Source organism: Cherax quadricarinatus, chromosome 83, assembly GCF_038502225.1.
Source record: "Cherax quadricarinatus isolate ZL_2023a chromosome 83, ASM3850222v1, whole genome shotgun sequence".
NCBI lineage: Eukaryota > Metazoa > Arthropoda > Malacostraca > Decapoda > Parastacidae > Cherax > Cherax quadricarinatus.
In genome coordinates this window covers 4,111,714-4,137,414 of record NC_091374.1, presented here as the reverse complement: position 1 = coordinate 4,137,414, position 25,701 = coordinate 4,111,714, and the positions used below count along the sequence as shown (strand labels likewise).

At 39.4% G+C, this 25,701-nt stretch overlaps 2 protein-coding genes across 2 annotated transcripts in view; one reads left to right on the top strand and one right to left on the bottom strand.

The window, feature by feature from the left end:
• Positions 1-13,543, top strand: part of LOC128702152 (uncharacterized) — a 173,650-nt gene extending 160,107 nt beyond the window's left edge. Inside the window, exon 4 of the transcript XR_011394324.1 lies at positions 13,382-13,543. The gene's annotated coding sequence lies outside the window, so the exon portion shown is untranslated. The remainder of the gene's footprint in view (positions 1-13,381) is intronic.
• Chc (clathrin heavy chain) overlaps positions 1-25,701 on the bottom strand; it is a 61,669-nt gene that overhangs the window by 17,135 nt on the left and 18,833 nt on the right. Inside the window, exons 9-19 of the mRNA XM_070102730.1 lie at positions 25,005-25,701; positions 24,669-24,845; positions 23,868-24,056; positions 23,104-23,229; positions 16,610-16,781; positions 14,362-14,564; positions 9,931-10,076; positions 9,632-9,815; positions 6,800-6,992; positions 6,512-6,669; positions 3,541-3,686 (exon numbers count right to left, since the gene is read on the bottom strand). The exon at positions 25,005-25,701 is cut by the window's right edge and continues 236 nt beyond it. Of these exons, the coding sequence (XP_069958831.1) occupies positions 3,541-3,686; positions 6,512-6,669; positions 6,800-6,992; positions 9,632-9,815; positions 9,931-10,076; positions 14,362-14,564; positions 16,610-16,781; positions 23,104-23,229; positions 23,868-24,056; positions 24,669-24,845; positions 25,005-25,701 (2,391 nt within the window). The remainder of the gene's footprint in view (positions 1-3,540; positions 3,687-6,511; positions 6,670-6,799; positions 6,993-9,631; positions 9,816-9,930; positions 10,077-14,361; positions 14,565-16,609; positions 16,782-23,103; positions 23,230-23,867; positions 24,057-24,668; positions 24,846-25,004) is intronic.

Below are 25,701 nucleotides of genomic sequence, written 5' to 3'. Positions count from 1 at the left end.
GAGTTATTATTGAAAGAATTAAGAGTAAGACGGAGAATAGGATAGCAGATGAACAAGGAGGCTTTAGGAAAGGTAGGGGGTGTGTGGACCAGGTGTTTACAGTGAAACACATAAGTGAACAGTATTTAGATAAGGCTAAAGAGGTCTTTGTGGCATTTATGGATTTGGAAAAGGCGTATGCCAGGGTGGATAGGGGGGCAATGTGGCAGATGTTGCAGGTGTATGGTGTAGGAGGTAGGTTACTGAAAGCAGTGAAGAGTTTTTACGAGGATAGTGAGGCTCAAGTTAGAGTATGTAGGAAAGAGGGAAATTATTTCCCAGTAAAAGTAGGCCTTAGACAAGGATGTGTGATGTCACCGTGGTTGTTTAATATATTTATAGATGGGGTTGTAAGAGAAGTAAATGCGAGGGTCTTGGCAAGAGGCGTGGAGTTAAAAGATAAAGAATCACACAAAGTGGGAGTTGTCACAGTTGCTCTTTGCTGATGACACTGTGCTCTTGGGAGATTCTGAAGAGAAGTTGCAGAGAATGGTGGATGAATTTGGTAGGGTATGCAAAAGAAGAAAATTAAAAGTGAATACAGGAAAGAGTAAGGTTATGTGGATAACAAAAAGATTAGGTGATGAAAGATTGGATATCAGATTGGACGGAGAGGGTATGGAGGAGGTGAATGTATTCAGATATTTGGGAGTGGACATGTCAGCAGATGGGTCTATGAAAGATGAGGTGAATCATAGAATTGATGAGGGGAAAAGGATGAGTGGTGCACTTAGGAGTCTGTGGAGACAAAGAACTTTGTCCTTGGAGGCAAAGAGGGGAATGTATGAGAGTATAGTTTTACCAACGCTCTTATATGGGTGTGAAGCATGGGTGATGAATGTTGCAGCGAGGAGAAGGCTGGAGGAAGTGGAGATGTCATGTCTGAGGGCAATGTGTGGTGTGAATATAATGCAGAGAATTCGTAGTTTGGAAGTTAGGAGGAGGTGCGGGATTACCAAAACTGTTGTCCAGAGGGCTGAGGAAGGGTTGTTGAGATGGTTCGGACATGTAGAGAGAATGGAGCGAAACAGAATGACTTCAAGAGTGTATCAGTCTGTAGTGGAAGGAAGGCGGGGTAGGGGTCGGCCTAGGAAAGGTTGGAGGGAGGGGGTAAAAGAGGTTTTGTGTGCAAGGGGCTTGGACTTCCAGCAGGCATGCGTGAGCGCGTTTGATAGGAGTGAATGGAGACACATGGTTTTTAATACTTGACGTGCTGTTGGAGTGTGAGCAAAGTAACATTTATGAAGGGGTTCAGGGAAACCGGCAGGCCGGACTTGAGTCCTGAATATGGGAAGTACAGTGCCTGCACTCTGAAGGAGGGGTGTTAATGTTGCAGTTTAAAAACTGTAGTGTAAAGCACCCTTCTGGCAAGACAGTGATGGAGTGAATGATGGTGAAATTTTTTCTTTTTCGGGCCACCCTGCCTTGGTGGGAATCGGCCAGTGTGATAATAAAATAAAAAATAATTTAGTGTCATCTGCAAATGATACAAAAGTGTGCCGGGTGTTTTTGTCTATGTCTGCTATGAGGATGAGGAACAGCAGAGGTGATAGGACAGTGTCTTGGGGCACTGAGCTTTTGACCTCTCTGATGCTGGATCTTGCCCTGTTCACTACTTTTTGTGTTCTGTGTGTTAAGAAACCGAAAATCCATCTGCCTACCTTCCCCGTAATGCCCATGGCCTTCATTTTGTGCGCTATCACTCCATAATCGCATTTGTCAAACACATTTGCAAAATCTGTGTAAATCACATCTGCGTTTTGGTCTTCTTCCAGTGCCTCCGTAATTCTGTCATAATGGTTCAGCAGCTGCGACAGACATGATCGTCATGCTCTAAAACCTTGCTGGTTCGGGTTATGTTGGTTGTGCTGGTCCATGAAATTTGTAACCTGCTGTCTCATCACTCTTTCGAATATTTTTATGATGCGAGAGGTTAGGGATGGAATTATTACTTACAAACTTCCCAACTTTAAATAGCCACATTATTAAGACCATAATTTTGTAATTAATTTATCATTAGACTACTGATAGCTTATTTGTCTATACAATATTCAAACTAATTTTAATACCCTCCCCATTTCATAACTTGTATGCATATTTATACTTAACCCAGCCTAACAATCAACAATGGCTAACATCTTGACCAAAATTATAATCACTATACCTGAAATGCATACCTTACCAAAGTCTCAATAGCAACAATAACAGTAAAAGAGTTCAACCAAACTGCTGGATCAATGATTTTAATGCTCTACAGAAAGCTCTCAATGTTAACTTCAGTTACAATCCTATCAGACACCTGACTAAGAAGAAGCAATTTAACATACCTGGACACACAGCCATCCACAACTGTAGACCTAATAAGAAATAGGGTGGTATTGCAATTTATTATGCTAATGAACTAAACAAGAAAATTATAAAACAAGAGAGGACTTTGGAGTACAATATACTAGATGTTACTAAGGCCTTCAAAATCTTGAAAATATAATTAAAGCAGTATACAAGATCCCAAATGCTAACAAAATAGAGTTCAAAGAGTAATCTCAAACCTATTCAAGAAACACAGGTAGCCATATATCAGCAGCAAAACGGCAATCTTTCAGCCTAATGACTTCTCTAAAAAGAAACACTTTCACCATCATTCATACTACCACTGTGCTGCCAGAGACACATATTACTATTATTATAATAAAGAAGTGCTAAACCACAAGGGCTATACAGCTAGAGGTGCATAGATACAACTATTCAGATGACCCTCTAAACAGCAAATATCCCCACCCCATCCTTGAGTGTGCTGATGAAGAAAAAAAAATCTTCTCCCCTCTGCACTACCTAACCAGTGAGAAAAAAATAACCACATAAGAACATAAGAACGAAGGAACACTGCAGAAGGCCTACTGGCCCATGCGAGGCAGGTCCAAGTCTCCTACCGGCTTAAGCCAATGCACCCAACCTAGTCAGGTCAGGTCACATTGACTTAAGGGAGGAACACGGCAACCGACCTGGTAGCACAAGCTATCAGGTCCAACTCACACCCACCCACATCCACTCATGTATTTATCCAACCTATTTTTAAAGCTACACAACGTTCTGGCCTCTATAACTGTACTCGGGAGTTTATTCCACTCATCCACAACTCTATTACCAAACCAGTACTTTCCTATATCCTTCCTGAATCTGAATTTTTCCAACTTAAAACCATTGCTGCGAGTCCTGTCTAGGCTAGATATTTTCAGCACACTATTTACATCCCTTTTATTTATTCCTGTCTTCCATTTATACACCTCAATCATATCCCCCCTAATTCTACGTCTTTCTAGAGAGTGCAGATTCAGGGCCCTTAGTCTATCCTCATAGGGAAGGTTTCTGATACATGCTTCTATATCCATAATAAATTTCCTATCAAGACCAAACTAAAGCCACTGCTGTACAGAATTGATCTAAAACTATTTCCCTATTTTCTTATTACTAATTCTTTTCTTGTAATATAATAACACTTGCCTGTTGGCTTTCCTGGCAGATTCCACAGCTCCCTGGAACTCCTTCAAGTGTACAAGTGTGATGGCTAGTCGGGCAAAGTTGCTAACATTATTGTAAAGGAGCTTTGCAGCTTCATACATGCCATCATCAAAACACCGGTCACCAATCTGAAAATGTAAAAAGCATGATACAGCACTATACGAAATACAAACTATTACGAAAGCAATAACAAACACGTTGCTGGGAAGAAAAAATTTTTCCATTTATACCATTCTGTGCCCAAAATAGTTTAGCTAGTAAAAAACCATTTGCTAGTATTACTATTAATAGTGGGTAAAAAATTTGGCTATATGGTTATCTTTGATCACTGAACATTTCTTGATGTTGCAACCCCAGAAAGCTATAAAGGAAAACAAAATATAGTGACACGGGTATAAAAATTATTTTCTTTACCCGTTATTCTTCAATCATTGAAAAAAAATCCTACTTGCATCAGAAAATTTTAGGCACACCTTAAACATTTTTTGGAACTCTCCAAATACTTTTATATTCATTTCTCACCTGCTACCTTCTGTAATACATAAGACGTCCAATAACAAAACTGGGCCAGATCAACCAGGCTGTGATGGTTATTTATGCAGGCCAACAAGCCACTAACAGCAACAGCCTGGTTGAACAGTCAAGCAGAAAAGTTTGGCTCCAGTCCCAAGGGCCAGAACTCCAAAACAGTCACAAGTATATTACAGATCATATGTCACACTTTTTTTTCAACGTACCAACTATATCCCACCGAGGCGGGGTGACCCAAAAGGAAGAACGAAAGTTTCTCCTTTTAAATTTAGTAATATATACAAGAGAAGGGGTTACTAGCCCCTTGCTCCCGGCATTTAAGTCGCCTCTTACAACACACATGGCTTATGGAGGAAGAATTCTGTTCCACTTCCCCATGGAGGTAAGAGGAAATAAACAAGAACAAGAACTATTAGGAAAATAGCAGAAAACCCAGAAGGGAGTGTATATATATATATGCTTGTATATGTATGTGTAGTGTGACCTAAGTGTAAGTAGAAGTAGCAAGACGTACCTGAAATCTTGCAATTTTTTTTTTTTTTTTTTTTAACAAGTCGGCCATCTCCCACTGAGGCAGGGTGACCCAAAAAAGAAAGAAAATCCCCAAAAAGAAAATACCTTCATCATCATTTAACACTTTCACCTCACTCATAAACATGCTTAGAAGCATGTTTATGAGACAGAAAAAAGGCCACCAGCAATCCTACCATCATGTAAAACAATTACAGGCTTTCCTTTTACACTCACTTGGCAGGACGGTCGTATCTCCCTGGGTGGTTGCTGTCTACCAACCTACTACCACAGGATGGTAGTACCTCCCTGGGTGGTTGCTGTCTACCAACCTACTACCACAGGACGGTAGTACCTCCCTGGGTGGTTGCTGTCTACCAACCTACTACCACAGGATGGTAGTACCTCCCTGGGTGGTTGCTGTCTACCAACCTACTACCACAGGACGGTAGTACCTCCCTGGGTGGTTGCTGTCTACCAACCTACTACCACAGGATGGTAGTACCTCCCTGGGTGGTTGCTGTCTACCAACCTACTACCACAGGACGGTAGTACCTCCCTGGGTGGTTGCTGTCTACCAACCTACTACCACAGGACGGTAGTACCTCCCTGGGTGGTTGCTGTCTACCAACCTACTACCACAGGATGGTAGTACCTCCCTGGGTGGTTGCTGTCTACCAACCTACTACCACAGGATGGTAGCACCTCCCTGGGTGGTTGCTGTCTACCAACCTACTACCACAGGATGGTAGCACCTCCCTGGGTGGTTGCTGTCTACCAACCTACTACCACAGGATGGTAGTACCTCCCTGGGTGGTTGCTGTCTACCAACCTACTACCACAGGACGGTAGTACCTCCCTGGGTGGTTGCTGTCTACCAACCTACTACCACAGGATGGTAGTACCTCCCTGGGTGGTTGCTGTCTACCAACCTACTACCACAGGACGGTAGTACCTCCCTGGGTGGTTGCTGTCTACCTTCCTACTACCACAGGATGGTAGTACCTCCCTGGGTAGTTGCTGTCTACCAACCCACTACCACAGGATGGTAGTACCTCCCTGGGTAGTTGCTGTCTACCAACCCACTACCACAGGATGGTAGTACCTCCCTGGGTAGTTGCTGTCTACCAACCCACTACCACAGGATGGTAGTACCTCCCTGGGTAGTTGCTGTCTACCAACCTACTACCACAGGACGGTAGTACCTCCCTGGGTAGTTGCTGTCTACCAACCTACTACCACAGGACGGTAGTACCTCCCTGGGTAGTTGCTGTCTACCAACCTACTACCACAGGATGGTAGTACCTCCCTGGGTAGTTGCTGTCTACCAACCTACTACCACAGGATGGTAGTACCTCCCTGGGTAGTTGCTGTCTACCAACCTACTACCACAGGACGGTAGTACCTCCCTGGGTAGTTGCTGTCTACCAACCTACTACCTACAAGCTTCTTAAATATCTAATATTGAATGATTATGTAAGTATTTTCTTTTTAGGGATTTTCTTTCTTTTTGGGTCACCCTGCCTCGGTGGGAGGCGGCCGTTATATAAAAAAAAAAAAAAAAAAAAAAAATTGTCAAATTAATAACCAGAGGTAAATTTCTAATTTGCAGTTTTAATTTACTATAGTTCACAATATCCCAAACATCAAAATAAATCTTAGTTATACTGACTAAATTCAGTATAACGAAGTCGTTTAATAAATTCCTAGCATTCACTTTAAAAATTACATCATAGGAAGGACCTTACCTTAATCTGTTTTAATACCTTTTTTTTTTAATCACACTAGCTATCCCCTGTTGAAGTACAGAGACCCAAAAATGAGAAAATACATTCAGCATCATTCATACAATAATTATACACCAGAAGTGTGATGGTATCCCAGTTCGGAAGACACTTCTTTAGAGACTTACCTTCTGTATATCAGCATGATTAGGAGCAGCAATAAATTCCTCCAGATCTGCTAGCCTGTTGGTTTTGGAATATGCATAACATAATTCGCTCTCAACATATGATTCCCGAGCCTTTTTACGTGCCATAACCAGGTAGCGAACCAAGTCTTCCCAGTGACCTAAATTTAAAAAGAAAAAAAAAAACACAAGTTTAAGTATATATAATAAACACCAATATCATCTCCAAGGAATTTCAAATAAAATCAAAACTATATTGAAACACATGCACTGCTCCTGTAAAGCACTAACCTGTCCTGTGTGCAGTGTCAACAACATCAATGTAAGCAGTTGGGTCATCTGCCTTAATGAAAGAGTCAATTGCTTCTTTCACCAATGACTGCTGAAGCTGAGCTTTAGCTAACTGGCTCCATACTGCACTCTCATTACACCGTTCAGCAAACTCGTAGGCCCGGTCCAGGTTGACAATATGCTCAATCAAAACCTGTGGAAGAGACCATTTAAATGTAGGGTCAAATATACACAATAGTAAACATGAACACTTCTTGGATTCAAACATTACAAAGCATTTGTCCCTTCATAATTACTTAACTAAATTTGCAGGGAAATAGGGAAAGTCATAAAAGCCTGTCATAATATCTTGCCTGTTATCAATCTATTAGTAACACAACCCCAGTGTAACAAACTTCCCAAACTGAAAAACATTTTTAAAATCTTAGATTTTTTCAGCAACTAGTGATTTTTAACCATTCCCAGACGGAAATCCAGGCTTAGGCCATTTCTTTCCAGATTGAAAGGATAGCTGCACCACTGATTTTCATTGTATTTTAAAATGGCTTTAACAATAGAAGGATACAAAAGTAATTGCAAACCTTTGTAATTACAAAGGTGTAGCTTCTTTGACAGCACTGTCATTTTTATTTATTTATTATCACACTGGCCGATTCCCACCAAGGCAGGGTGGCCCGAAAAAGAAAAACTTTCACCATCATTCACTCCATCACTGTCTTGCCAGAAGGGTGCTTTACACTACAGTTTTTAAACTGCAACATTAACACCCCTCCTTCAGAGTGCAGGCACTGTACTTCCCATCTCCAGGATTCAAGTCCGGCCTGCCGGTTTCCCTGAATCCCTTCATAAATGTTACTTTGCTCACACTCCAACAGCACGTCAAGTATTAAAAACCATTTGTCTCCATTCACTCCTATCAAACACGCTCATGCATGCCTGCTGGAAGTCCAAGCCCCTCGCACACAAAACCTCCTTTACCCCCTCCCTCCAACCTTTCCTAGGCCGACCCCTACCCCGCCTTCCTTCCACTACAGACTGATACACTCTTGAAGTCATTCTGTTTCGCTCCATTCTCTCTACATGTCCGAACCACCTCAACAACCCTTCCTCAGCCCTCTGGACAACAGTTTTGGTAATCCCGCACCTCCTCCTAACTTCCAAACTACGAATTCTCTGCATTATATTCACACCACACATTGCCCTCAGACATGACATCTCCACTGCCTCCAGCCTTCTCCTCGCTGCAACATTCATCACCCACGCTTCACACCCATATAAGAGCGTTGGTAAAACTATACTCTCATACATTCCCCTCTTTGCCTCCAAGCACAAAGTTCTTTGTCTCCACAGACTCCTAAGTGCACCACTCACTCTTTTTCCCTCATCAATTCTATGATTCACCTCATCTTTCATTGACCCATCCGCTGACACATCCACTCCCAAATATCTGAATACGTTCACCTCCTCCATACTCTCTCCCTCTGATATCCAATCTTTCATCACCTAATCTTTTTGTTATCCTCATAACCTTACTCTTTCCTGTATTCACCTTTAATTTTCTTCTTTTGCACACCCTACCAAATTCATCCACCAATCTCTAACTTCTCTTCAGAATCTCCCAAGAGCACAGTGTCATCAGCAAAGAGCAGCTGTGACAACTCCCACTTTGTGTGTGATTCTTTATCTTTTAACTCCACGCCTCTTGCCAAGACCCTCGCATTTACTTCTCTTACAACCCCATCTATAAATATATTAAACAACCACGGTGACATCACACATCCTTGTCTAAGGCCTACTTTTACTGGGAAAAAATTTCCCTCTTTCCTACATACTCTAACTTGAGCCTCACTATCCTCGTAAAAACTCTTCACTGCTTTCAGTAACCTACCTCCTACACCATACTGTCATATGATTGGTAATATCAGTATAGAATATCCATAAAAATTATATTTAAACCGATACCTTGTGCAGTAACTAAATATTTTTAAAAACGTAGAGATTTTAATTTCAGAATTTTGCAAGCAACTCGTGTAGTAGTAGTAGTAGTAGTCAGGCTAACCATCGATTGAAACGTGCAGAATTGATCTCTGTGTTTAAGCCATCACAAGTTTATGAACCTTGCTTCAGTACGCTATACGAGATCCTAAAGCAAACCGTGTTAGTTGTTGACCTGAGCCATCATTATTGACAATACTATTATGGTATCTGTATGCATGGTATTTGAAGATCCTTAACAGGCATGTCAATGACATTTTCTGGCTTCTTAAAAACCACAACAGTTTCTAGTCACGGTATTGTGCCTTTTTTTATTGTTATTCACAAAGGCCTTTCTCTTGTTTGAAAATTTAGGCTCTTAAGAGAGGAAATAACAAATACTGTAGTAAATTCTTTCAAATGTAATAGGAACTTTAAGTTGTAATGTTTGATATACTGTATTAAAGATTTAACAAAACTAAGATAATCTATAATATGAAACTTTGGTATGAAAGTAATTACCAGCAAGTGCTTCTGTCAAGATTAAATCTAATGGGGATCATTTACAAAAATACCTCAACCATTTTCAAGTCACCCTACCAAAAGTAACAGAAGCCTAAGTAAATGAAAACTAGCTCTGGTAAAACATTTTTGGCTTGCACTTTAGGTAGGCCATCCAGCAAATGGGTTAACTGGTAAACAAATAGACAATTACTGAAAAGTTCCAAGTCAATGTGAAGCAGTCTCAAATAATGTGAGGAAATGGTATGGCTTCAGAGAAAAGCCATCTCTGCTCGGGATGCCCAATTAGCATATAAAATAAAGAGGAACCAACTACAAAATAAGTGAACAACCTACCTGAATAGCAGAAGTATTCACATCAAACTTCTTGAATATAGCAAAGGCTTCTTCATAAAGCTGGTTGCCAATGGCAATATTGGCAATGTCAGGTGCATCGTAGTTATCAAGACGAGTGATGTAGTCCATAACACGAGTGTGATCAGCCTTTATGGCAGTTAAAATCAGCAGGTTCTGAAGGTTCCTGTAAGAATAAGGTATCATAAATGCTATGCAAATTCAATAAAAACTAGACAATTCCATAAATAAATTTTTTATTAATAATAAAAATAAAGTTAATTTTATATACGTCATTTTACCTGTGATCACTGAATGCTGAATTGTCAAGCACAATTTTTTCCAGGAGTTCGATGAGTTCATTGGGCAAGTCAGCTGTCATGAAAGCTTTCACGGTAACAGATATATCCTCCGGATCTTGGGTCTCCGACAATGCAGTTTGCACAACCTGAAATAAAAATATTAAACGAAGATACAGGGCTATCGTCAAACATTAGTCTTTAATGAAGTTTTTCAAGGACACACAAAATTAATGTATAGATAATTTAGCTGAAATCCACTGAACAAAAGGACATACAAGTCATGTAAATCAAGAATGTTCCAATGGAAATGCAAATCATACTTCAACTGCAGATGAAGAACCTTTTCTCAAGAAATGTGACTACAGAAAATGGAGACAAAGAACCATACTTTGGAATAAAACAAATTGAAATTCAAGAGTCTTATCATAAAATTCAAAAGCCTTTTCTAACCACCTTGAATACTTTCAACTTTTTTTTTTTTTTTCAACAAGTCGGCCGTCTCCCACCGAGGCAGGGTGACCCAAAAAAGAAAGAAAATCCCCAAAAAGAAAATGCTTTCATCATCATTCAACACTTTCACCACACTCACACATTATCACTGTTTTTGCAGAGGTGCTCAGAATACAACAGTTTAGAAGCATATACGTATAAAGATACACAACATATCCCTCCAAACTGCCAATATCCCAAACCCCTCCTTTAAAGTGCAGGCATTGTACTTCCCATTTCCAGGACTCAAGTCCGACTATATGAAAATAACCGGTTTCCCTGAATCCCTTCACTAAATATTACCCTGCTCACACTCCAACAGATCGTCAGGTCCCAAGTATCATTCATCTCCATTCACTCCTATCTAACACGCTCATGCACGCTTGCTGGAAGTCCAAGCCCCTCGCCCACAAAACCTCCTTTACCCTCTCTCTCCAACCCTTTCGAGGACGACCCCTACCCCTCCTTCCTTCCCCTATAGATTTACATGCTTTCCATGTCATTCTACTTTGATCCATTCTCTCTAAATGACCAAACCACCTCAACAACCCCTCTTCTGCCCTCTGACTAATGCTTTTATTAACTCCACACCTTCTCCTAATTTCCACACTCCGAATTTTCTGCATAATATTTACACCACACATTGCCCTTAGACAGGACATCTCCACTGCCTTCAACCGTCTCCTCGCTGCTGCATTTACCAACCAAGCTTCACATCCATATAAGAGTGTTGGTACCACTATACTTTCATACATTCCCTTCTTTGCCTCCACAGATAGCGTTTTTTGACTCCACATATACCTCAACGCACCACTCACCTTTTTTCCCTCATCAATTCTATGGATTAACCTCATCCTTCATAAATCCATCCGCCGACACGTCAACTCCCAAGTATCTGAAAACATTCACTTCTTCCATACTACTCCTCCCCAATTTGATATCCAATTTTTCTTTATCTAAATCATTTGATACCCTCATCACCTTACTCTTTTCTATGTTCACTTTCAACTTTCTACCTTTACACACATTCCCAAACTCATCTACTAACCTTTGCAATTTTTCTTTAGAATCTCCCATAAGCACAGTATCATCAGCAAAAAGTAACTGACGATTCCCATTTTGAATTTGATTCCCCATAATTTAATCCCACCCCTCTCCCGAACACCCTAGCATTTACTTCTTTTACAACCCCATCTATAAATATATTAAACAACCACGGTGACATTACACATCCCTGTCTAAGACCTACTTTTACCGGGAAGTATTCTCCCTCTCTTCTACACACCCTAACCCGAGTCTCACTATCCTCATAAAAACTCTTAACAGCATTTAGTAACTTACCACCTATTCCATATACTTGCAACATCTGCCACATTGCTCCTCTATCCATTCTATCATATGCCTTTTCTAAATCCATAAATGCAATAAAAACTTCCCTACCTTTATCTAAATACTGTTCACAAATATGCTTTAATGTAAACACTTGATCTACACATCCCCTACCCACTCTGAAGCCTCCCTGCTCATCCGCAATCCTACATTCTGTCTTGCCTCTAATTCTTTCAATTATAACCCTACCGTATACTTTTCCTGGTATACTCAGTAAACTTATTCCTCTATAATTTTTACAATCTCTTTTGTCCCCTTTCCCTTTATATAAAGGGATTATACATGCTCTCTGCCAATCCCTAGGTACCTTCCCCTCTTTCATACATTTATTAAACAAAAGTACCAACCACTCCAACACTATCTCCCCCTGCTTTTAACATTTTTGTCATGATTCCATCAGTTCCAGCTGCTTTACCCCCTCTCATTCTACGTAATGTCTCACGTACCTCCACCACACTTACATTATGCTCTTCTTCACTCCTAAAAGATGGTATACCTTCCTGGCCAGTGCATGAAATTACTGCCTCCCTTTCTTCCTCAACATTTAAAAGTTCCTCAAAATATTCTCACCATCTACCTAATACCTCCCTCTCCCCATCTACTAACTCCCCTACTGTTTTTAACTGACAAATCCATACTTTCCCTAGGCTTTCTTAACTTTTTTTTTTTTTTTGACATGGACATAACTGATTATTCACCAGAGGAATGCCTGAACTGCACAAAAACATGACCCTGAACCTGACAGAATGTGAACTATTTGCTTAGCTTGCTTTATTAATTACTGCCCTTGTCAAACAAGATTACAATGATTATTTTTTAAAAATCACATATCCACATATCTGGTCAATACTTATTTTATTTTAACTGATAAGAAGTACTCAACCTGTAGGGAAAGGGTCACAGCCTGGATAATGGAAAGCACTCACGTATGATCTAAGAAAAGGAAGGATAAATTTAGTTCTTTGGATGAAGAGCCCCTCACCAGACTCCCTCGAAAGATGATACACAGTGGAACCTCGGCTTACGAGTTTAATCCGTTCCGTGACTGCTCGTATCCCGGTCTGCTCATATGCCGAGTCAATTTTCCTCATTTAAATTAACTGAAATGTCATTAATCCATTCCAGCGGAATTCCTGCTCTGAGAGGCAGGACAAAAATACTTCAATATGATGCTTATTTATCAACTCATCTGACATAATAAACAATATAAATAACACTAAAACCTGATATATACTCTAGAATGAATAAAATATGTCATTATGTGACAAGTGGTGACTTACTGACTTGATTCAACTGACTGACTCTACCAACTTATGGAATAACTTAAATTTAGACTTTTTAACTGAGAGGACCCTGAAACGGTGTCTAGAGCAGCTGATGCCTTACCGTCAGTTGTACAATGTACTGCAAGGTAAAATAGAACAGAAATCCATTACAGAATTTATGCACACTCCAGTACAACCATCGACTTCAGTACCAGAACCTCTACCATCCACCTCAGCCCAGTAGGGCCACAGCACAACTCTCCACTCTGTTCATAATCATCGACAAACTCCAGTACCCACAATTGCAGTTATACAGTGGACCCCCGCTTAACGATCACCTCCAAATGCGACCAATTATGTAAGTGTATTTATGTAAGTGCGTTTGTACGTGTATGTTTGGGGGTCTGAAATGGACTAATCTACTTCACAATATTCCTTATGGGAAAAAATTCGGTCAGTACTGGCACCTGAACATACTACTGGAATGAAAAAAGTTCGTTAACCGGGGGTCCACTGTAGTCTTAAGCAGTAAAAGCAACATAATACATCATGACAATGAACTAAAATTATATATTCACTTTTATCTTTGTAAGATCTGGAGGTCTAAAAAAAATTATTTAATGGGGAAGCTCGCATCCTGAATTTTTGGTCGTATCCAGAAAAGAAAAATCGACCAAGCAACTGCTTATATCCTGAAAAACTCGTATGGTGGGGCACTCGTAAGCCGAGGTTCCACTGTATGTACTTGTATTACTAGCCACCCACCCGGTTAATTTTTTCCAACTTACTGGTCGTCTCTCACCAAGGCAGGGTGACCCAAGAAAGAAATCATGAAATTTTCCCTCTTTTCACATTTAGTAATTTATACAGGTGTTACCAGCCTCTTGTTCCACCTGGTTAATATACAGTACTAAATACTGTATCCTATTATTAGCAACACCTTTAATTAATAAATACACCTACCATCCGACTTATGACCTACTCGACTTACGACCGTGTTTTTTATGCCAAATTTCTGGGAAATAAACAATTATTTGTGTTGTACAGTGTTTATCCTAAACCTTACAGTATAAAATACAATACTAACAACATAAAAAGTAAAGTAAAACATGAAATACCAAAATAAAACAATAAAATAAAGTCATTACAAAAATGTTTTGTTGATATTCAGTAGTAAAGTTCGACTTACGACCACTTCGACTTACGACCGGTTTCTCGGAACCGAACTCGGTTGTAAGTCGGATGGTAGGTGTATATAGTAATACACACACTTTTACTAGACACATACCTGGTCAATAAGCTGTCTCCTGTACTGATTTGACTCCTGGAGAACCTCAGCCCACAATTCGGGGTCTCTTCTCCTCACAAGGTATCTTGCCTCGGACTTGAATAGGGAGTTCTCATTGCAAACATTGATCAGCTCTCGGTCACACTGGCCACGTTCATATGCAATGCAAGCAAGGTGAGGATCTCGCTTTTCACAGTACTTTCCTGGAGAAAAAAATATGTTAAACAAGTTCAGATATTTCCATTTATAATCACCAATTTGAAACTTGGATTTTCAGCAATTATTAACCCTTAAACGGTCCAAACGTATATATACGTTCACTCGCGTAGCGCCCCAAATTTTTTGAGAGAAAAAAAAAAAAACTTTTTTTTAAAAGGAAAAAAAGAGCATATGGTACCCAGGCATCCCCAATTATTTTAATATGGCACACAGTGAGTGCGCACACCCATTCTCTCATGTCTAGGTGACTCAGGCTTATTGTGGCAACGTTGAATGAATGACAAAGAAAACGTATATACAGTGGACCCCCGCATAACGATGGCATCGCATAGCGATTTTTCCGCATAACGATTACTTTTATCGCAAAATTTTTGCCCCGCATACCGATTAAAAACCCGCATACCGATTTTCGTCCGAGACGCGTCCAATGTGCCCTCACATGTGCCGGCCGTCCCATTGTTTACCAGCCAGCCTCCGCGGTAACATCCAAGCATACACTCGGAATATTTCGTATTATTACAGTGTTTTCGGTGCTGTTTGTGGAAAATAAGTGACCATGGGCCCCAAGAAAGCTTCTAGTGCCAACCCTGTGGTAAAAAGGGTGGGAATTAGTATGGAAATTAAGAAAGATTTTGAAGGGTTTGGGGCTAACCCTGAGAAGCCTATGCCAGTTGTGGAATCCATTGTGCCTACTTCAAAGATTAAGGAAATGTGTGCAGAGTGGGTTGAACTGCAAACCTTTATAGATGAAAATCACCCTGACACAGCTGTTGCAAGCCGTGCTTGTGACTATTTCAATGACAATGTTATGGCCCATTTTAGGAAAGTCTTGAAGGAACGGGAGGTACAGAGCTCTATGGACAGATTTGTTGTGCGACAGAGGTCCAGTGACTCTCAAGCTGGTCCTAGTGGCATTAAAAGAAGAAGGGAAGTAACCCCAGAAAAGGACTTGCTACCTCAAGTCCTAATGGAAGGGGATTCCCCTTCTAAACAGTAAGAAGATAATGCTCTCCCCTCCTCCCATCCCATCAATCATCACCAGATCTTCAATAAAAGTAAGTGTCATGTAATTGTGCATGCCTTTTTCAGTTTGTGTGTATTAAAATTAACATTTCATGTGGTAAAAAAAAATTTTTTTCATACTTTTGGGCGTCTTGCACGGATTAATTTTATTTCCATTATTTCTTATGGGGAAAATTCATTCGCATAACGATTATTTCGCATAACGATGAGCCCTCTTGCACGGATTAAAATCGTTAACCGGGGGTCCACTGTATACGTTTGGGGCGCTACGCGCGTGAACGTATATATACGTTTGGACCGTTTAAGGGTTAATAAAGTTTAGTTCACATGATTAACATAATTTTTTAAACAAGTAATTGGTATATACAAAGTAACAGCAGGCAAGATACTTAAATAAACAAATTTTAGCTAAAAGTCAGACATTTCCTGTAACTACAACAGTAGAATACAGTAGACCTTTCATTCCTCCACCTACTGTATTATTACTTTTTTCACAATTCATTTTTGGTATCTATATTGTGCATTTTGGCCTCTCACCGAGGCTCTCTTCAGCAAGCCAAAAGGCAGGAGCAAGAACTACATCAGGTGCACCTGAACTGGTTCCTGTACTAGAATATTAACTGTCTCAGACTACTAGAGTTCAACAGTAAGCCAAACACCGCATCGTGGAGAGGTTAACCCCACACCTTGCTAAGGCAAAGTACGCCTGTCTAATAAAATGAAAATACACAGGCAAGCAGCTACCTGTTATATTATCAAAACATAGCAGTAATGCTGCATTTGCAATACTGTACTACTATATTACTCTTCTTAGATTTTACAAACATACAAGAAAATAAAAGTATTTTCATACGAATAACAATTAAGACAAATTAGTGAAATGTATGCCAAGTGTGTTAACACTATATACCATGCTGGGTCACTCAGCAAGGCTAAATTATTGGGCCATTATGAATGGCAAACATTAAAATGACATTAAAAAGCACCCAGGAAAATATCAGCTTACCAACAACTTTGCTGTCATAGTTCTGGTTTTCTCTCAAGAACCTTTCAGGATTGTTATTGGAATCAATATAAATTTTGGCAATGGCATCATGAGTGGCTGATTCAGAGACTCCTTCGTGGATTCGTGATTCCAGCCATGTTAAGAGAAGCTTCAGGCGGTTTCTTTTCTCAACCTGTAAAGTTCATGAAGATTAAGAGTTCTCAACAAGATTACTTACATACAATATATGAACGAATACCTTAAATCTTTTGTTACCCTAGGTAGGACTCTTTCCTTAGATAATGTGGCTTCACTAAGAATGGAATGTTCTCTTCACTAAGAATCTTCCCCCAGCTACATCCATCATCAACTGTTGCTTTCTGGGAGCATCACTTACATTATTAACTATCAAAAGATTTTAGGTATTTTCATTACCCAATCTCTTCTCTGAATATTAACCATGGCACTCACAGGGAATACCAATGATGACAGAGGTGCCAAGAAAAACAAGTGACTGATGATATCAAAGGAAAAGGAAACCATTAGACATGCTTCGAGAAGATGAAGTTTGATACCAACTGCCTGCACCTTCAGTCCAAGAGAAATTAATAGCACAATTAAGAGAATCCCTTTTCTTTAAAAATTAAAGATAAAACCTGTTTGCCTATTATTTGGTGATTTTACAAGGTAGCTTTGATGACTGAATCCTTGTTTGTTGAACAAATCAAGCACTATTTTATTCCTGTAGCGAAGATGAACCTGGCCAGGAAGAACCTTGCATTCAAGACTCGTCATTCTTGAGAGGCCAGCATGGCCCAGTGGTTAACACACTGGCTTGCAGGGGTGTAGAGTAGACTCACCTGCCATGGGTTTGAGCCCTACCAACTCAGTGATTTGGCAAATACACAAGTCCCTCATTCTTGATAACTTCCATAGTCATCCTCCAATCTTGCAAACTGTGGTCCCAAATGTTAAGGTTGCTTTTAGCCCTTTGAGGGTTTCGGCCGTACTAGTACGGCTTACAACCCAGGGTTTTTGACGTACTAGTACGCCTAAATTCTAGCGCCCTCAAATCTAGTGGGAGAAAGCTGGTAGGCCTACATATGAAAAAATGGGTCTATGTGGTCAGTGTGCACAGTATAAAAAAAATCCTGCAGCACACAGTGCATGAGAAAAAAAAAACTTTGACCGTTTTTTTGGAATAAAACAGCGACTTTGCACTGTATTTTCGTATGGTATTTATTGTTGTATTCTAGTTTTCTTGGTCTCACTTTATAGAATGGAAGACATATTACAGAAATTGAGATGATTTTGACTGGTTTTAAAATGAAAAGTACCATGAAATTGAGCTCAAAGTAGCAGAAATGTTCGATTTTTACCAAAGTTCAAAAGTAAATAAATCATGCCAAGCGTCCAATACACATCAACTGTTGAGTCTAATATTCTTTTGCAAGTGTGCCAATATTATTTATACCATTTTTTACACTAATGCAGTAGTCTGCATAACAGTAAATCTTCTATTTTTTTGAGAAAAAAATTCAAAGTGGAAAGCAAAAGAATGTAAGAGGGGCCTTGAGACATGACTAATGAACAAAGGAAATGTCATTTTAGTGCCAGGAATATATATCTTGTTTATTCTGGACCCTATTCGGAAATTGACATCTTTTGAAATTTGTGTGAAATTGGCAAAATTGCTAAATTCTGACCACTGTACTGGATAGATGAAATTAGTAAATGGGTGGTTTCTTGCACTCATTCGATAGAATGAATGGAGTTCTAGCGAAATATTCATGATTTTTGTCGACTAGTGCAGTGGAATTGACCGAAAATGGGGCTCAAAGTGGGCAAAATCACCGATGCGTAAACATCACTGAGACCGCTAACTTCGCGAGAGCATAATTCCGTAAGTTTTCCATCAAATCCCCATAATTTTGGCGTCATTATGATCGGGAAAAGACACACTATCTTTTCATAAGAAATTTTTTTTTTTTTTTTTTTAAATTTGGCCGACCCTGAGAACGAGTCTCGGAGAAGGCCTGTTGACCCTCAAAGGGTTAACCATCCAGTACATCTTTGATATAGCCACTGGATCTAGACGTTAAGAAACTACACACAAGGTAATATAAGGACTCACTGCAGCAATGGATGTCAGCTCTGAGACTAGCATGGAAGAATTCTGACAAATTTAACATTGCAGATGCATTTATGCACAAAGGTGGCATGGGACAAGATGCCCTAAGCAATTATAAATAAAAGCAGGAGTTATGACCTCCTGTGGTGAATAGTTTCCCCGTTTCCCTCAATAAGAAGTCGGGTCTAGGAAACTGCGAGGGCTTTAATGATGTAAATAAAGACGCAAATGATAAGAAAGAGATGATTGTGGATGTTATGAATGAGAAGAAACTGGATGTCCTGGCTTTAAGTGAAACAAAGCTGAAGGGGGTGGGAGAGTTTCAATGGAGAGGAATAAATGGGATTAGGTCAGGGGTTTCAAATAGAGTTAGAGCTAAAGAAGGAGTAGCAATAATGTTGAAGGATAAGCTATGGCAGGAAAAGAGGGACTACAAATGTATAAATTCAAGGATTATGTGGAGCAAAATAAAGATTGGATGTGAAAAGTGGGTTATAGTAAGCGTGTATGCACCTGGAGAAGAGAGAAGTGTAGAGGAGATAGAGAGATTCTGGGAAATGTTGAGTGAATGCATGGGGAGTTTTGAATCAAGTGTGAGAGTAATGGTGGTTGGGGATTTCAATGCTAAAGTGGGTAAAAATGTTATGGAGGGAGTTGTAGGTAAATTTGGGGTGCCAGGGGTAAATGTAAATGGGGAGCCTTTAATTGAGCGATGTGTAGAAAGAAATTTGGTAATAAGTAATACATATTTTATGAAAAAGAGGATAAATAAATATACAAGGTATGATGTAGCACATAATGAAAGTAGTTAGTTAGATTATGTATTGGTGGATAAAAGGTTGATGGGTAGGCTCCAGGATGTACATGTTTATAGAGGGGCAACTGATATATCGGATCAAAATTTAGTTGTAGCTACAGTTAGAGTAAGAGGTAGATGGGAAAAGAGGAAGGTGGCAACAACAAGTAAGAGGGAGGTGAAAGTGTATAAACTAAGGGAGGAGGAAGTTCGGGCGAGATGTAAGCGACTATTGGCAGAAAGGTGGGCTAGTGCAAAGATGAGTAGTAGGGGGGGGGGGGGGGGTTGAAGAGGGTTGGAATAGTTTTAAAAATGCAGTATTAGAATGTGGAGCAGAAGTTTGTGGTTACAGGAGGGTGGGGGCAGGAGGAAAGAGGAGTGATTGGTGGAATGATGAAGTAAAGGGTGTGATAAAAGAGAAAAAGGTAGCTTACGAGAGGTTTTTACAAAGCAGAAGTGTTATAAGAAGAGCAGAGTATATGGAGAGTAAAAGAAAGGTGAAGAGTGGTGATAGAGTGCAAAAGGAGAACAGATGAAAGAGTGGGAGAGGCACTGTCAAGAAATTTTAATAAAAATAAGAAAAAAATTTGGAGTTAAACAAGTTAAGAGAGCCTAGGGAAATTATGGATTTGTCAGTTAAAAACAGTAGGGGAGTTAGTAGATGGGGAGAGGGAGGTATTAGGTAGATGGCGAGAATATTTTGAGGAACTTTTAAATGTTGAGGAAGAAAGGGAGGCGGTAATTTCATGCACTGGCCAGGGAGGTATACCATCTTTTAGGAGTGAAGAAGAGCAGAATGTAAGTGTGGTGGAGATACGTTAGGCATTACGTAGAATGAAAGTGGGTAAAGTAGCTGGAACTGATGGCATCATGACAGAAATGTTAAAAGAAGGGGGGGATATAGTGTTGGAGTGGTTGGTACTTTTGTTTAATAAATGTATGAAAGAGGGGAAGGTACCTAGGGATTGGCGGAGAGCATGTATAGTCCCTTTATATAAAAGGAAAGGGGACAAAAGAGATTGTAAAAATTATAGAGGAATAAGTTTACTGAGTATACCAGGATAAGTATACGGTAGGGTTATAATTGAAAGAATTAGAGGTAAGACAGAATGTAGGATTGCAGATGAGCAGGGAGGCTTCAGAGTGGGTAGGGGATGTGTAGATCAAGTGTTTACATTGAAGCATATATGTGAACAGTATTTAGATAAAGGTAGGGAAGTTTTTATTGCATTTATGGATTTAGAAAAGGCATATGATAGAGTGGATAGAGGAGCAATGTGGCAGATGTTGCAAGTATATGGAATAGGTGGTAAGTTACTAAATGCTGTAAAGAGCTTTTATGAGGATAGTGAGGCTCAGGCTAGGGTGTGTAGAAGAGAGGGAGAATACTTCCCGGTAAAAGTAGGTCTTAGACAGGGATGTGTAATGTCACCATGGTTGTTTAATATATTTATAGATGGGGTTGTAAAAGAAGTAAATGCTAGGGTGTTTGGGAGAGGGGTGGGATTAAATTATGGGGAATCAAATTCAAAATGGGAATTGACACAGTTACTTTTTGCTGATGATACTGTGCTTATGGGAGATTCTAAAGAAAAATTGCAAAGGTTAGTAGATGAGTTTGAGAATGTGTGTAAAGGTAGAAAGTTGAAAGTGTACATAGAAAAGAGTAAGGTGATGAGGGTATCAAATGATTTAGATAAAGAAAAATTGGATATCAAATTGGGGAGGAGGAGTATGGAAGAAGTGAATGTTTTCAGATACTTGGGAGTTGACGTGTCGGCGGATGGATTTATGAAGGATGAGGTTAATCATAGAATTGATGAGGGAAAAAAGGTGAGTGGTGCGTTGAGGTATATGTGGAGTCAAAAACGTTATCTATGGAGGCAAAGCAGGGAATGTATGAAGGTATAGTAGTACCAACACTCTTATATGGATGTGAAGCTTGGGTGGTAAATGCAGCAGCGAGGAGATGGTTGGAGGCAGTGGAGATGTCCTGTCTAAGGGCAATGTGTGGTGCAAATATTATGCAGAAAATTCGGAGTGTGGAAATTAGGAGAAGGTGTGGAGTTAATAAAAGTATTAGTCAGAGGGCAGAAGAGGGGTTGTTGAGGTGGTTTGGTCATTTAGAGAGAATGGATCAAAGTAGAATGACATGGAAAGCATATAAATCTAAAGAGAAAGGAAGGAGGGGGAGGGGTCGTCCTCGAAAGGGTTGGAAAGAGGGGGTAAAGGAGGTTTTGTGAGCGAGGGGCTTGGACTTCCAGCAAGCGTGCATGAGCGTGTTAGATAGGAGTGAATGGAGACGAATGATACTTGGGACCTGATGATCTGTTGGAGTGTGAGCAGGGTAATATTTAGTGAAGGGATTCAGGGAAACCGGTTATTTTCATATAGTCGGACTTGAGTCCTGGAAATGGGAAGTACAATGCCTGCACTTTAAAGGAGGGGTTTGGGATATTGGCAGTTTGGAGGGGTATGTTGTGTATCTTTATACGTATATGCTTCTAAACTGTTGTATTCTGAGCACCTCTGCAAAAGCAGTGATAATGTGTAAGTGTGGTGAAGTGTTGAATGATGATGAAAGTATTTTCTTTTTGGGGATTCTCTTTCTTTTTTGGGTCACCCTGCCTCGGTGGGAGACGGCCGACTTGTTGGGGGAAGGGGGGGGGGAAAGACGTAAATGAACTGTTAAAGGATGGTGAAGAATCAAGTGCAGAAAAATTACTGGGCTCCATTTTAGAGAGAAAAGATAAAAAGATAATGAGAAAGAATAACATGGATATAAACATTTAATACTGCAACTGTTGCATAAGCAAGTCTGCACTTTTTCAATGAAAAGAACCCTGACATTCCTAGAAGCATTGCTCTGAAGCAGTCTGGAAATGGATGATGCCTAATCAGTGCTATGAAATACTTCAGTTTAAAACAGACCAAAGATGCATTATAGAATACCCGAGCACTCCAGTACAACCAACTACTGACAACTGTCATTTACAACACAAGAACCACAGTCATCCACCTCAGTCCAGTATGGCTACATTTATCCTCTCTACAAAATTCCATGCCAACAAGTAATTGCAACTAGAATGCAGAGTAAAAAAACAAATACCTAGTAGAATATTAAAAATGTAGTCTAGCAAATCTAAATGAATCTGAAAAGCAGGCCAATTTTTTCCCATACTTTCTTCACAATGATATTTTTCATAAGGCACCAGTGAGAAGATTTACTGCAATTTGGCTTAAAGTGCTTGTTGATAAGAAGGTATTTCAAAACTAAAAATCAATCACATTAACAGCATACAAGGAAAATATCAAAAGTAAAATAAATTAAAAAATTAATACAGCATTCACTACACTTATACCACATTAAACACTTCCAATTTCTGAATATGTAATATGGAAATACTGCATTGTGAATATGATCATTTTATTTACTGTTACATGAAATTAAATAATCGTACCTAAGCTGAAAGTTCATGCAAATGCTCAACCTTTGTGAAACAAAAAAAAAAAAAAATTAATTTTTTTTCAACAATATATTTTTTCAACTATATATTTGATCAATAGTGAAAATAAAAATAAACTTGCCTCTTCCACTAATTCATCTGTTGAGAACTGTCCTCGAACAACCATGATCAGTTGTTTTATTACATCCTCGGCACAATCAACGTCCAGCAGACCACCAACAACAACAGGTAGACGTGATGGATTGACCTGGACAAACAGAATATTTAGGCAAGTATTTTGCCTGTGAATTATGCTCCATACAAAGGCAAATTCCCCATGGAACAGCACTAACATTATTTACAAGTCAATCCAGTCTAGATGTCTTAACATTCAATGGCCATGCAAATATACAGCTTTGGATTTTACTGAAATATCTTGACCTATACTATTTTCATCATACTTGTCAGACACAGCAACATTACTCTTCAACTTGTCGGTATTGTATACCATTTTCATTATGGATTGTTTAATTTTACAATATAAGAAACACACAGTACTGCACGTGGATAGGTGGGAGTCTGGAGTTATGGGATCTAGCTTAGGGCTCTTGTCCTAATTTTTCAACAAAATTATTTTTATACAGAAATACTGCTGGACAAAATATTCAATAAAATCCTCCCTTCCTATAAATAGTTTTTTTAAATGCCAATGAGACACTGCAGAAAATGCTAACCACAATTGTGAAATACAAAATTCCAACAAAAATAACTTCGGTACAAAACTAAAACTATAAATATCACTATCAATGACTGTTGCTTTTATTCACTTGTACTGTCTTACCCCATAACTTACTTGAACAAACTGTTCATTTTAGTGACTCACTAATCTGAAAATGTTATACCAACCTTCTGAACGTATATCTCAATGTATTTCTGCAGGTTATTGCGGTAGAGGTAGAGCACCAAGTCGTGGACAAAGTCAAAGCGATCACAAACTATGATAAGTGGCAACTGATCAGTCAGTTTTGCCTCCTTCAAGAAGTTCTTCACACGTTCAGGGTTGTAGCAGTTGGATTCACGGCATATTCTCTCGACCTAGGGCAGATTTTTACTGCATTACTGAACCTTTATAATCCTCTAATTTTCTTGAAGGAACCGAAAATATTTTCAAATAAAATTATTCGTAAAACTACTTCTAGTTTGCTGTATGATGGTAATAAAGTTTTCAGGGTCATTATTAGCAAGATATTAACTCAGTAACTCCCCTGGATCCTTGCACTAAGACTCCTGAGTTTCAAATGCATCAGAATTTAGAAGATGTAGTGCCCAGTGTTTTATCTTGAGCAGCAATTATATGTGCTTAATTTACACCTAACACTAATCAACCAGTAATCTGTTCATACTGACTCACGAAATCGTAACGACACGATTGCAAACAAACCATACCATGGGCGGGATTTGAACCCGCGGTCAGTCTCTCAAAAAAAACTCTGACCGCGGGTTCAAATCCTGCCCGTGGTATGATCTGTTCATACTGTTTGTCAATCATGATTAAAATGCCTTTAGCATTACTTACAGGTTTAAAAAAAAAAATGCATGGGCTATGATATCCCTAAGCATACACACATTAGCAAATGCAGATATTTTTCCCCAACTCAATTCCATGACAAATGCTATAATCATGCTGTTTACTGTCAATAGGCTCACCTCCTTAATTTGTCCAGTTTTACATGCTGCCTGAATGTATTTGAAGTGAACTTCAGGTTCTTGCGAGAAGTTGACAATTGATCCCAGGAAATAGAAAAGGCCTTCAAATGACTTGAAAGACTCAAACAAGTCAATAAGGGCATTGGTTGTCAGCTGCTCATGGTATTTAGTAGCAATCTGTAATTACCAATATTTATATAATTTAAACAATCAAAACAATATTAAATTTCCAATCCTATGTCTGGCTGATACTTGTATTATATAAAAGCAGTACAAAGATTTTAACAATAAATTAAATATCCAAATACGTAAGAAATACAATTTAAAAGTCCTTACCTGAACTACAATTTGGAGATTCTGGCGGAGATTGGCAGTAAGCATTGCTTTCAAACACTCTAAAGAATCCTCAACAGACAAGGAGCCAAAGTAGTTCACAAGCCACTCAGGGTTCAACAACTGTGTGTGAACAACAGCCCTCTTAATGTCATACATGTCTGTATAATGTTCCAAGGCACGCTGTAACAAACCAGCCTTCTCACACAGCTGAGCAATGTGTGCACGATCATAGTGAGTGAACATTTGGTTACCAAGAATTGCATCTGCCACTTGTGGGGCAGACATCAGGTTCATTTCTAAGAGACGAGTCTGTAGGGGACCTTCTGTGGGACGATTATTCTTCAGAGCATCAAGCAGGAAGGCTGTACATTGCTGAATCAAATTCGACTCCAAGAATATATCCACAATCTGGTTAACCTCAGCCATGGGTTCATCATCTTGCACCAACATCTGAGCAAATGCGAGACCCTGATCTGGATTCACACGCATAACATTTCTTAACAAGAAAACGTATTCTGGAGTGTACCCAACTTTTTTAGCATAGAGCACAATTTTTTGGAACTGACCAGTCTCAGCAAAGCACTGAATCACTTTGTTTGGTACATTTGCCCTCAAGTACACAGAGAGTGCAAGAGTTGGATCTGCTTGTTTTACAAGATCACCTAGCTCTTCTGAACATTCTAATTTATCCTCTTTT